The 13210-nt window shown below is 43.0% G+C and overlaps 4 protein-coding genes across 4 annotated transcripts; all 4 read right to left on the bottom strand.

Moving 5' to 3' along the window:
• Nucleotides 1-1312: 1312 nt before the first annotated feature.
• On the bottom strand, nt 1313-2205 carry LOC122998466 (heat shock protein 30-like). The gene has a single exon (XM_044375381.1). The coding sequence runs from the start codon at nt 2060-2062 to the stop codon at nt 1424-1426; it is 639 nt and encodes a 212-aa protein (XP_044231316.1). The 5' UTR covers nt 2063-2205; the 3' UTR covers nt 1313-1423.
• Nucleotides 2206-3929: 1724 nt separating this feature from the next.
• Nucleotides 3930-4821, bottom strand: LOC122998446 (heat shock protein 30-like). The gene has a single exon (XM_044375352.1). The coding sequence runs from the start codon at nt 4677-4679 to the stop codon at nt 4041-4043; it is 639 nt and encodes a 212-aa protein (XP_044231287.1). The 5' UTR covers nt 4680-4821; the 3' UTR covers nt 3930-4040.
• A 1725-nt stretch (nt 4822-6546) lies between these two features.
• LOC122998430 (heat shock protein 30-like) lies at nt 6547-7427 on the bottom strand. Its single transcript, XM_044375327.1, has one exon. It carries the CDS (start codon nt 7294-7296, stop codon nt 6658-6660), a length of 639 nt encoding a protein of 212 aa, XP_044231262.1. The 5' UTR covers nt 7297-7427; the 3' UTR covers nt 6547-6657.
• A 1736-nt stretch (nt 7428-9163) lies between these two features.
• Nucleotides 9164-10058, bottom strand: LOC122998202 (heat shock protein 30-like). Its single transcript, XM_044374946.1, has one exon. The coding sequence runs from the start codon at nt 9911-9913 to the stop codon at nt 9275-9277; it is 639 nt and encodes a 212-aa protein (XP_044230881.1). The 5' UTR covers nt 9914-10058; the 3' UTR covers nt 9164-9274.
• Nucleotides 10059-13210: the final 3152 nt, after the last annotated feature.

The raw sequence follows: 13210 nt of genomic DNA, 5'->3' as shown, positions 1-13210 counted from the left end.
ATAAAAGGCAGAGTATGAAAAAAGAAAATATACACTGATTAGCCACAACATTAAAACCACCTGCCTAATATTGCGTAGGTCCCCCTTGTGCCACCAAAACAGCTCTCACCCATCGAGGCATGGACTCCACAAGACCTCTGGAGGTGTCATCTGGTATCTGGCACCAAGACGTTAGCAGCATATCCTTTAAGTCCTGTAAGTTGCCTGGTGGGGCCTCCTCAGATTGGACTTGTTTTTCCAGCATGTCCCACAGATGCTCGATGGGATTGAGATCTGGGGAATTTGTAGGCCGAGGCAACACCTTGAACCCTTGGTCAGGTAAATAATGCACACACACCCGGCCGTCCACATGATGATCAGACCGGCCACCTTCTTCCATTGCTCCATGGTCCAGTTCTGACACTCATGTGCCCATTGTAGGCGCTTTCAGCGGTGCACAGGAGTGAGCATGGGCATTCTGACTGGTCTGCGGCTACGCAGCCTCATATGCAGAAAGCTGCGATGCACTGTGTGTTCTGACACGTGTCTATCATAGTCAGGATTAACCTGTTCAGAAATTTGTGCTACAGTAGCTCTTCTGTATGGTCAGACCAGACGGGCTAGCCTTCACTCCCCATGTGCATGAATGAGCCTTGGGCACCCATGACCCTGCTGCCGGTTCACTGGTTTTCTTTCCTTTGACCACTTTTGGTAGCTGCTGACCACTGCACACTGGCAGAACCCCACAAGACCTGTAGTTTGGGAGATATTCTTGCTCTGTTGTCTAGCTCTGACAATTTGGCCCTTCTCAAAGTTGTTCAGATCTTTACGCTTTCCCTCTTTTCCTGCTTCCAACACATCAACTTCAAAAACTGACCGTTCATTTGCTGCCTAATATATCCCACCCCTTGACATGTTCCATTGTAATGAGATAATCAATGTTATCCACTTCACATGTGAGAGGTTTTAATGTTGTGGCTGATCAGTGGTATATATCAGCCATTATAACAATCTTAAGATGAAATGGAAACTTGCTTTTTCTGATTTTTCCCTCCTCAGTCTTAAAGTAAAATATCACATTTTACTAATTTGAGGTCTCTGTTGAAGCAGTGTTGATTCTAAGTGGATATTTTACTAGATTAAATGACAAACATAGAAGATTGGAAACAAAACACTGATCTTGCATTTTCTGAAGCACTAAGAAGAAAAGAGGGGAAAGCTGTGCAATATCAAATGAATTTTAAGGGTCAAAAATTATAAAGTGGTCTTTCTATCTTTTCAGGTTTTCTCATTTCTGACAAAGACGTTATTTTAAATGAAGAAAACATTGTGCAGCTGTCAATATATTTATTGAACATTTACATGTATACAAAAGCACATATGATCATCTTCAATTAACACTTTAATAAAACATTGAATGTACATTGTCAAAACAATATAGAGATTAGTCCATGTTTCCAGGTTTGTCCTCTGCGCTGTGGTCTGTGTCTGTGCTGCTGCCTTCTGTGTGTGAACACACACTCTGCTGTGTTTTCTCCTCCACGCTCCTCTTGATAGTCAGTTTTCTCTCAGCCTCCTCCACGCATGGAGCTTTGGCTTCCTGGATGTGGAGCTTCCCGTCTGAAGCCAGGTAGCAGGTGATGGCTTCAGGGTTGAGCTCCTCAGGCAGATCAAACTCCTGTCTGAACTCCTGGCGTCTGTAAGAGTAGCAGCCTTTCCCGTCCTCCTGCTCCTTCTCTGTCTTCCCACTGACCCTCAGCTTCCTGCCCACCTGCCTGACAGACAGCTCCTCTGGGGAAAAGCCTTGAGTGTCCAGGGTCAGGCCAAAGTGCTCTCCCTCTTTCTCCAGCTGATAGGAGACTGGTTGCACAGCTGCAGCGGTTTGGGAGGGCTCCGTCTCCTCCAGCATCTTGTGTTGAAGTTTGTCTATCAGCTCCAGACTGCTGCGCAGCTCCTGGAGGTTTCTCTGCAGTAGATCCTGCTGGCAGAGCAGAGGTTTGACCTCTGGCCACAGACTGCGTACAGGCCAGTAGAAGTCCATGAATGGACTGAGAGTAGACTGGAATCCATGAGAGCACAGCATCTTCAGTGTGTTGAGTCCTCTTGTTGTGAGATGAAACACTGTGAAAGTGTCTGTTCTGTTCTGTGTTGGTTGTGTTGCTTTCTGTCTCAGCAGTGGGACTGTCCCAGCTTTTATATCCTAAGTGGAGAAGCTTCAGAGTCTTCAGGAACTTTCCAGTCATTACCACAACTCGCCACTCGGCGGAGCTGTTTCTCAGGAGTGACATCATCACTGAATCATACTGTTTTTTTTAGGGCGCTTACTGTCTTAATGTATTTACTGTCAAATCTCATCATTGCTGCAAATAGTTAAAGTGATCCTATGTAACTTTCTAAAGAGCTGCGACTGTGGTCACTGGTCATATCAGACCAAATGAGGCTGCAGCAGAAAAACCTCTGATTGTATTGAATGAAGGAAGAAAGAGCTTTATTGATTGTGAGTTCAACTTTTCATCAGTAAAAGAAAGAATGAAATATTTCCTACATCAGAACAGGAAGAAAACATAATAAGACCACATGAAGATCAAAGCCAGATTCAATGAACATAAAATAGCAAAATTCAGAGAAAAGAGGGTTATAAAAGGCAGAGTATGAAAAAAGAAAATATACACTGATTAGCCACAACATTAAAACCACCTGCCTAATATTGCGTAGGTCCCCCTTGTGCCACCAAAACAGCTCTCACCCATCGAGGCATGGACTCCACAAGACCTCTGGAGGTGTCATCTGGTATCTGGCACCAAGACGTTAGCAGCATATCCTTTAAGTCCTGTAAGTTGCCTGGTGGGGCCTCCTCAGATTGGACTTGTTTTTCCAGCATGTCCCACAGATGCTCGATGGGATTGAGATCTGGGGAATTTGTAGGCCGAGGCAACACCTTGAACCCTTGGTCAGGTAAATAATGCACACACACCCGGCCGTCCACATGATGATCAGACCGGCCACCTTCTTCCATTGCTCCATGGTCCAGTTCTGACACTAATGTGCTCATTGTAGGCGCTTTCAGCGGTGCACAGGAGTGAGCATGGGCATTCTGACTGGTCTGCAGCTACGCAGCCTCATATGCAGAAAGCTGCGATGCACTGTGTGTTCTGACACTTGTCTATCATAGTCAGGATTAACCTGTTCAGCAATTTGTGCTACAGTAGCTCTTCTGTATGGTCGGCCCAGACGGGCTAGCCTTCGCTCCCCATGTGCATGAATGAGCCTTGGGCACCCATGACCCTGTTGTCGGTTCACTGGTTTTCTTTCCTTTGACCACTTTTGGTAGCTGCTGACCACTGCACACTGGCAGAACCCCACAAGACCTGTAGTTTTGGAGATATTCTTGCTCTGTTGTCTAACTATGACAATTTGGCCCTTCTCAAAGTTGTTCAGATCTTTACACTTTCCCTCTTTTCCTGCTTCCAACACATCAACTTCAAAACCAGACCGTTCATTTGCTGCCTAATATATCCCACCCCTTGACATGTTCCATTGTAATGAGACAATCAATGTTATTCACTTCACATGTGAGAGGTTTTAATGTTGTGGCTGATCAGTGGTATATATCAGCCATTATAAACAATCTTAAGATGAAATGGAAACTTGCTTTTTCTGATTTTTCCCTCCTCAGTCTTAAAGTAAAATATCACATTTTACTAATTTGAGGTCTCTGTTGAAGCAGTGTTGATTCTAAGTGGATATTTTACTAGATTAAATGACAAACATAGAAGATTGGAAACAAAACACTGATCTTGCATTTTCTGAAGCACTAAGAAGAAAAGAGGGGAAAGCTGTGCAATATCAAATGAATTTTAAGGGTCAAAAATTATAAAGTGGTCTTTCTATCTTTTCAGGTTTTCTCATTTCTGACAAAGACGTTATTTTAAATGAAGAAAACATTGTGCAGCTGTCAATATATTTATTGAACATTTACATGTATACAAAAGCACATATGATCATCTTCAATTAACACTTTAATAAAACATTGAATGTACATTGTCAAAACAATATAGAGATTAGTCCATGTTTCCAGGTTTGTCCTCTGCGCTGTGGTCTGTGTCTGTGCTGCTGCCTTCTGTGTGTGAACACACACTCTGCTGTGTTTTCTCCTCCACGCTCCTCTCGATAGTCAGTTTTCTCTCAGCCTCCTCCACGCATGGAGCTTTGGCTTCCTGGATGTGGAGCTTCCCGTCTGGAGCCAGGTAGCAGGTGATGGCTTCAGGGTTGAGCTCCTCAGGCAGATCAAACTCCTGTCTGAACTCCTGGCGTCTGTAAGAGTAGCAGCCTTTCCCGTCCTCCTGCTCCTTCTCTGTCTTCCCACTGACCCTCAGCTTCCTGCCCACCTGCCTGACAGACAGCTCCTCTGGGGAAAAGCCTTGAGTGTCCAAGGTCAGGCCAAAGTGCTCTCCCTCTTTCTCCAGCTGATAGGAGACTGGTTTCACAGCTGCAGCGGTTTGGGAAGGCTCCGTCTCCTCCAGCATCTTGTGTTGAAGTTTGTCTATCAGCTCCAGACTGCTGCGCAGCTCCTGGAGGTTTCTCTGCAGTAGATCCTGCTGGCAGAGCAGAGGTTTGACCACTGGCCACAGACTGCGTACAGGCCAGTAGAAGTCCATGAATGGACTGAGAGTAGACTGGAATCCATGAGAGCACAGCATCTTCAGTGTGTTGAGTCCTCTTGTTGTGAGATGAAACACTGTGAAAGTGTCTGTTCTGTTCTGTGTTGGTTGTGTTGCTTTCTGTCTCAGCAGTGGGACTGTCCCAGCTTTTATATCCTAAGTGGAGAAGCTTCAGAGTCTTCAGGAACTTTCCAGTCATTACCACAACTCGCCACTGTGGGGAGCTGTTTCTCAGGAGTGACGTCATCACTGAATCATACTGTTTTTTTTAGGGCGCTTACTGTCTTAATGTATTTACTGTCAAATCTCATCATTGCTGCAAATAGTTAAAGTGATCCTATGTAACATTCTAAAGAGCTGCGACTGTGGTCACTGGTCATATCAGACCAAATGAGGCTGCAGCAGAAAAACCTCTGATTGTATTGAATGAAGGAAGAAAGAGCTTTATTGATTGTGAGTTCAACTTTTCATCAGTAAAAGAAAGAATGAAATATTTCCTACATCAGAACAGGAAGAAAACATAATAAGACCACATGAAGATCAAAGCCAGATTCAATGAACATAAAATAGCAAAATTCAGAGAAAAGAGGGTTATAAAAGGCAGAGTATGAAAAAAGAAAATATACACTGATTAGCCACAACATTAAAACCACCTGCCTAATATTGCGTAGGACCCCCTTGTGCCACCAAAACAGCTCTCACCCATCGAGGCATGGACTCCACAAGACCTCTGGAGGTGTCATCTGGTATCTGGCACCAAGACGTTAGCAGCATATCCTTTAAGTCCTGTAAGTTGCCTGGTGGGGCCTCCTCAGATTGGACTTGTTTTTCCAGCATGTCCCACAGATGCTCGATGGGATTGAGATCTGGGGAATTTGTAGGCCGAGGCAACACCTTGAACCCTTTGTCAGGTAAATAATGCACACACACCCGGCCGTCCACATGATGATCAGACCGGCCACCTTCTTCCATTGCTCCATGGTCCAGTTCTGACACTCATGTGCCCATTGTAGGCGCTTTCAGCGGTGCACAGGAGTGAGCATGGGCATTCTGACTGGTCTGCGGCTACGCAGCCTCATATGCAGAAAGCTGCGATGCACTGTGTGTTCTGACACCTGTCTATCATAGTCAGGATTAACCTGTTCAGCAATTTGTGCTACAGTAGCTCTTCTGTATGGTCGGACCAGACGGGCTAGCCTTCGCTCCCCATGTGCATGAATGAGCCTTGGGCACCCATGACCCTGTTGCCGGTTCACTGGTTTTCTTTCCTTTGACCACTTTTGGTAGCTGCTGACCACTGCACACTGGCAGAACCCCACAAGACCTGTAGTTTTGGAGATATTCTTGCTCTGTTGTCTAGCTCTGACAATTTGGCCCTTCTCAAAGTTGTTCAGATCTTTACGCTTTCCCTCTTTTCCTGCTTCCAACACATCAACTTCAAAAACTGACCGTTCATTTGCTGCCTAATATATCCCACCCCTTGACATGTTCCATTGTAATGAGACAATCAATGTTATTCACTTCACATGTGAGAGGTTTTAATGTCGTGGCTGATCAGTGGTATATATCAGCCATTATAAACAATCTTAAGATGAAATGGAAACTTGCTTTTTCTGACTTTTCCCTCCTCAGTCTTAAAGTAAAATATCACATTTTACTAATTTGAGGTCTCTGTTGAAGCAGTGTTGATTCTAAGTGGATATTTTACTAGATTAAATGACAAACATAGAAGATTGGAAACAAAACACTGATCTTGCATTTTCTGAAGCACTAAGAAGAAAAGAGGGGAAAGCTGTGCAATATCAAATGAATTTTAAGGGTCAAAAATTATAAAGTGGTCTTTCTATCTTTTCAGGTTTTCTCATTTCTGACAAAGACGTTATTTTAAATGAAGAAAACATTGTGCAGCTGTCAATATATTTATTGAACATTTACATGTATACAAAAGCACATATGATCATCTTCAATTAACACTTTAATAAAACATTGAATGTACATTGTCAAAACAATATAGAGATTAGTCCATGTTTCCAGGTTTGTCCTCTGCGCTGTGGTCTGTGTCTGTGCTGCTGCCTTCTGTGTGTGAACACACACTCTGCTGTGTTTTCTCCTCCACGCTCCTCTCGATAGTCAGTTTTCTCTCAGCCTCCTCCACGCATGGAGCTTTGGCTTCCTGGATGTGGAGCTTCCCGTCTGGAGCCAGGTAGCAGGTGATGGCTTCAGGGTTGAGCTCCTCAGGCAGATCAAACTCCTGTCTGAACTCCTGGCGTCTGTAAGAGTAGCAGCCTTTCCCGTCCTCCTGCTCCTTCTCTGTCTTCCCACTGACCCTCAGCTTCCTGCCCACCTGCCTGACAGACAGCTCCTCTGGGGAAAAGCCTTGAGTGTCCAGGGTCAGGCCAAAGTGCTCTCCATCTTTCTCCAGCTGATAGGAGACTGGTTGCACAGCTGCAGCGGTTTGGGAAGGCTCCGTCTCCTCCAGCATCTTGTGTTGAAGTTTGTCTATCAGCTCCAGACTGCTGCGCAGCTCCTGGAGGTTTCTCTGTAGTAGATCCTGCTGACAGAGCAGAGGTTTGACCTCTGGCCACAGACTGCGTACAGGCCAGTAGAAGTCCATGAATGGACTGAGAGTAGACTGGAATCCATGAGAGCACAGCATCTTCAGTGTGTTGAGTCCTCTTGTTGTGAGATGAAACACTGTGAAAGTGTCTGTTCTGTTCTGTGTTGGTTGTGTTGCTTTCTGTCTCAGCAGTGGGACTGTCCCAGCTTTTATATCCTAAGTGGAGAAGCTTCAGAGTCTTCAGGAACTTTCCAGTCATTACCACAACTCGCCACTGGGGAGAGCTGTTTCTCAGGAATGATGTCATCACTGAATCATACTGTTTTTTTTAGGGCGCTTACTGTCTTAATGTATTTACTGTCAAATCTCATCATTGCTGCAAATAGTTAAAGTGATCCTATGTAACTTTCTAAAGAGCTGCGACTGTGGTCACTGGTCATATCAGACCAAATGAGGCTGCAGCAGAAAAACCTCTGATTGTATTGAATGAAGGAAGAAAGAGCTTTATTGATTGTGAGTTCAACTTTTCATCAGTAAAAGAAAGAATGAAATATTTCCTACATCAGAACAGGAAGAAAACATAATAAGACCACATGAAGATCAAAGCCAGATTCAATTAATATAAAATAGCAAAATTCTGAGAAAAGAGGGTTATAAAAGGCAGAGTATGAAAAAAGAAAATATACACTGATCAGCCACAACATTAAAACTACCTGCCTAATATTGTGAAGCCCCCTATTGTGCCACCAAAACAGCTCTCACCCATCGAGGCATGGACTCCACAAGACCTCTGGAGGTGTCCTCTGGTATCTGGCACCAAGACGTTAGCAGCATATCCTTTAAGTCCTGTAAGTTGCCTGGTGGGGCCTCCTCAGATTGGACTTGTTTTTCCAGCATGTCCCACAGATGCTCGATGGGATTGAGATCTGGGGAATTTGTAGGCCGAGGCAACACCTTGAACCCTTGGTCAGGTAAATAATGCACACACACCCGGCCGTCCACATGATGATCAGACCGGCCACCTTCTTCCATTGCTCCATGGTCCAGTTCTGACACTAATGTGCTCATTGTAGGCGCTTTGAGCGGTGCACAGGAGTGAACATGGGCATTCTGACTGGTCTGCGGCTACGCAGCCTCATATGCAGAAAGCTGCGATGCACTGTGTGTTCTGACACCTGTCTATCATAGTCAGGATTAACCTGTTCAGCAATTTGTGCTACAGTAGCTCTTCTGTATGGTCGGACCAGACGGGCTAGCCTTCGCTCCCCATGTGCATGAATGAGCCTTGGGCACCCATGACCCTGTTGTCGGTTCACTGGTTTTCTTTCCTTTGACCACTTTTGGTAGCTGCTGACCACTGCACACTGGCAGAACCCCACAAGACCTGTAGTTTTGGAGATATTCTTGCTCTGTTGTCTAGCTATGACAATTTGGCCCTTCTCAAAGTTGTTCAGATCTTTACGCTTTCCCTCTTTTCCTGCTTCCAACACATCAACTTCAAAAACTGACCGTTCATTTGCTGCCTAATATATCCCACCCCTTGACATGTTCCATTGTAATGAGATAATCAATGTTATTCACTTCACATGTGAGAGGTTTTAATGTTGTGGCTGATCAGTGGTATATATCAGCCATTATAAACAATCTTAAGATGAAATGGAAACTTGCTTTTTCTGACTTTTCCCTCCTCAGTCTTAAAGTAAAATATCACATTTTACTAATTTGAGGTCTCTGTTGAAGCAGTGTTGATTCTAAGTGGATATTTTACTAGATTAAATGACAAACATAGAAGATTGGAAACAAAACACTGATCTTGCATTTTCTGAAGCACTAAGAAGAAAAGAGGGGAAAGCTGTGCAATATAAAATGAAATTTAAGGGTCAAAAATTATAAAGTGGTCTTTCTATCTTTTCAGGTTTTCTCATTTCTGACAAAGACGTTATTTTAAATGAAGAAAACATTGTGCAGCTGTCAATATATTTATTGAACATTTACATGTATACAAAAGCACATATGATCATCTTCAATTAACACTTTAATAAAACATTGAATGTACATTGTCAAAACAATATAGAGATTAGTCCATGTTTCCAGGTTTGTCCTCTGCGCTGTGGTCTGTGTCTGTGCTGCTGCCTTCTGTGTGTGAACACACACTCTGCTGTGTTTTCTCCTCCACGCTCCTCTCGATAGTCAGTTTTCTCTCAGCCTCCTCCACGCATGGAGCTTTGGCTTCCTGGATGTGGAGCTTCCCGTCTGGAGCCAGGTAGCAGGTGATGGCTTCAGGGTTGAGCTCCTCAGGCAGATCAAACTCCTGTCTGAACTCCTGGCGTCTGTAAGAGTAGCAGCCTTTCCCGTCCTCCTGCTCCTTCTCTGTCTTCCCACTGACCCTCAGCTTCCTGCCCACCTGCCTGACAGACAGCTCCTCTGGGGAAAAGCCTTGAGTGTCCAGGGTCAGGCCAAAGTGCTCTCCCTCTTTCTCCAGCTGGTAGGAGACTGGTTGCACAGCTGCAGCGGTTTGGGAAGGCTCCGTCTCCTCCAGCATCTTGTGTTGAAGTTTGTCTATCAGCTCCAGACTGCTGCGCAGCTCCTGGAGGTTTCTCTGCAGTAGATCCTGCTGGCAGAGCAGAGGTTTGACCTCTGGCCACAGACTGCGTACAGGCCAGTAGAAGTCCATGAATGGACTGAGAGTAGACTGGAATCCATGAGAGCACAGCATCTTCAGTGTGTTGAGTCCTCTTGTTGTGAGATGAAACACTGTGAAAGTGTCTGTTCTGTTCTGTGTTGGTTGTGTTGCTTTCTGTCTCAGCAGTGGGACTGTCCCAGCTTTTATATCCTAAGTGGAGAAGCTTCAGAGTCTTCAGGAACTTTCCAGTCATTACCACAACTCGCCACTGGGTGGAGCTGTTTCTCAGGAGTGATGACATCACTGGAATATTCTTGTGTTTTCAGACACTTTCATGTGAAATTAACAATTGATGTAGGTCAACTTTAGGCCGTAGCTTGAAAAAAAACCCTCTTGTGGCTTCAATTTGGTTTTTGTTTGTTTTGCTATTTTTTTTTGTTTCAGCGTGAACTATAGTAGTTGTATTACAGGCGTATATATACAGTAAATGTTATATATTGTAAATGCACTTATGAATATATAAAAACTCCTTTCACCTTAATTGTTCATTATTGACAGTGGAAGTAGTTTGAAAAAACAATCTCAACTCAGGGTACAATCTCCATGACAACAGAGAGAAACAGAGGACTCAGTGAGTGAGGAAAGTGAGACACACACTGATAAATTGATCTTAAAATCAAGTCAAACACAAAAAACTTTAAACATTTTATGAATCAATGTTTCAAAACTGCACAAACTTCAAGTACACTCTCGACATCACATTTCATTTCCATCATGCTTTCGTTATAAATGTTTTTCCTTGCAACCAAGGAAAGTAAGGAATAAGATGAATTTTCAATACTTGATGGCAATATAGCAGTTGTGCATGATGATAAAAAACATCTGACTGTCTTCGGGCCTATTCCTGCTGAACAACCTTTAAATGGGAGTTTCAGACAGCAGTGATAATATTCAGACAGTAATATTTCATTGGCACCAGCAGCGGTGACACAGAGTCTTATATTCTGAGACCATCACTATCAGTCAACATTAAATGCTTAAATCTTCGCAGGGAGTGCTGGAAGGATCGATCACTTCAACTCCAGACCTTGTGTTGGTCTGATTTGTAGACTTTGTAAGTCATTTACACTGTAACATATATTTCATATAAAACATGGACATGACATGAGGCGAAGTAAAGGCACATTGGCCTCCACAACAGAATGAAATAACAGCTGAGACAACAAAAACCATTGCAAGTAATAATCGATGCATTACAAATGCACCAGCTCCCTGCTGCCCTACATGGTGTTGTGGGTAGTGGAGTATTTATTACCACAAGCAACAGAATAAAATGAGATCTCAACATAGCAACATGTGTTTTATACTCTTTTTTTTAAGTTTCTGGTCAACCGGCTGAATTCTGACATGCTCATTTCTGTTTTCAGAAAATCTTAAATTGATTTAATATTTTGCAGTAGTAATGAACATTACTTGTCTTATGTGTCAATGAGATACAATCCAAATTTTATTTATATGGCAATCATCAATGGAAGTATAGGCATAAGTGTTTAGTATGTTCAGACAAATTTGGGCCAAGTGTCTGACAAGTGGTGTGCTGTGTTTGAGCTTTAGATGACTTATGCGCCAATCATGTTTCCCATGTTTTGTCTATGGTGTGAGTCACCAGGACGATCCTTATCCCAAATTAGAAAGAAGTTCAGAATGCAATGCCTAATCTAAGGTCTATTACATATAACAGGAATGAGTAGAAACTTATTACCACTGCTGACCACAGTGGTAAATATCTTAGGCACACCGTCATACAATAATACATAATACATAAACCATACGGACCTTTAGTTATAATACAGAAAACCCTCAAAGAAAAGTACTCTGCCAGTACTGAGTTGTCTTCTGCTAACACAAAGTCTCCCAACACCATTCCTTAAATTGAGGAACAAAGGAAAATGGGGGAAGGAAGGGAAAAAAAAAAAAAAAAAGAATTATGTCCCAGAGGAAAAAAATAATGGCACTGTAAGGAAGGAAGAGACATAAAAGTGTATGAAGGAGGACAAACATGAAGGATTACATACAATAACTCCAGAGGTAATAAGTGGATGGTGTGTAGGGAAAAGGGGGCGATGCCAATGGAAGGAAATAAGGCCTCACAGCATCAAGAATCTAAAATGAGAACAACATAACATCAGATAATTAGTTAGCAATAAAAGAAAAACAAAAAAAGAAGCACCGTGAGTCTCCTCTAACATTACAAGAAGGGTTACATTGATACATATTGATTTGACAACATGTTATATCCAATATTGGGTTTTAATCAAATGTCAGCGAGTCAATTCCATCCACCTCTAATTTGATGAATATACTGCATATTTTTCTTATTGTCAACAAATCCCATAAAAAGACCAAAACCAACAATAAATTAGCTCTTGTGCCACAGTACTCCATCTAGTCAAACACCATTATGTTCCTGTATTATCACTATTAAAGCATCAAATGTGTATTAATACGCTGCTGAAAGTAGTCCCCAACAAAATGCACTATTTACTCCTGTTTGTGTAATGTTTGCAAAAACTACACTGTCCAGCTGTTTTAAGAAATGAAACTAATATTCTATTATACACAGATGTTATAAATAATATGTAGTTGAATAGTAAATAAATGTTCTTTTCTCTTTTAAAGTAAAAGAGGGGCCGCTTTGAAAAACAAAATAATGTGCATCCTAATATAAAGTGGATCGATCATATTGGGCTCTTAGATCGTTCCTATTGTCTGTGTCTTCAGTTTGGATTTGAGTGGCTATGTTTCCTCCAAAGATTTGTGCTTTGTCTGTAGTGGCGCTTCAAAATTGCCACGGTCTCAGAACATATGATACAAACTTGTTTGTACTGCCCATGGAAAGTATTTCCTTCGTTTTATGCATGCAAATACAGTCATTGTGTATTGGACTCTGAGTGGATCCAAAACGCGGGTGGCCTACACTCAACATTGTACCTGAATGCCTCCTGTGTAGTCACTCGCTGCTGCTGATCTGCTAAACATGCTGCTAACGCTACGTTTTCTGTCTAGACACGGGGTAAGAGTGTCCATTCTTTACTAAAAGCTCTGTTTTCACTGTCTACTTTTCTCTTTTTAGAGCACTTTTCTCTGACTCATGTCATGCCTCATCTCTGGTCTCTCTGACATGCTGGAGTCAGTTGGCAGAGTCCTGAAGCACTGCCCTGCCCCTGCACAGAGCGGAGCAGCTTGCTGATAGCTGGTCTATTCACAGTTCATTAATATTAAATCTATCACGTGTCCAAATTGCACCAAATTCGACACTGCACTCCCCTTAATCCCCAGCCATACACCCGCCAAGTGTGGAGTCGATCAGATGAACGGTTCAAGAGATAC

This window comes from Thunnus albacares, chromosome 15 (assembly GCF_914725855.1).
Source record: "Thunnus albacares chromosome 15, fThuAlb1.1, whole genome shotgun sequence".
NCBI classification, from domain to species: Eukaryota; Metazoa; Chordata; class Actinopteri; order Scombriformes; family Scombridae; genus Thunnus; species Thunnus albacares.
The sequence above is the reverse complement of the archived record's forward strand: the minus strand, read 5'-3'. Positions and strand labels throughout refer to the sequence as shown.

Excerpts from the sequence above, each read along its gene's own strand:
- LOC122998466 (XM_044375381.1), bottom strand. The coding sequence starts at position 2,062 with ATGCTGTGCTCTCATGGATTCCAGTCTACTCTCAGTCCATTCATGGAC.
- LOC122998446 (XM_044375352.1), bottom strand. The coding sequence starts at position 4,679 with ATGCTGTGCTCTCATGGATTCCAGTCTACTCTCAGTCCATTCATGGAC.
- LOC122998430 (XM_044375327.1), bottom strand. The coding sequence starts at position 7,296 with ATGCTGTGCTCTCATGGATTCCAGTCTACTCTCAGTCCATTCATGGAC.
- LOC122998202 (XM_044374946.1), bottom strand. The coding sequence starts at position 9,913 with ATGCTGTGCTCTCATGGATTCCAGTCTACTCTCAGTCCATTCATGGAC.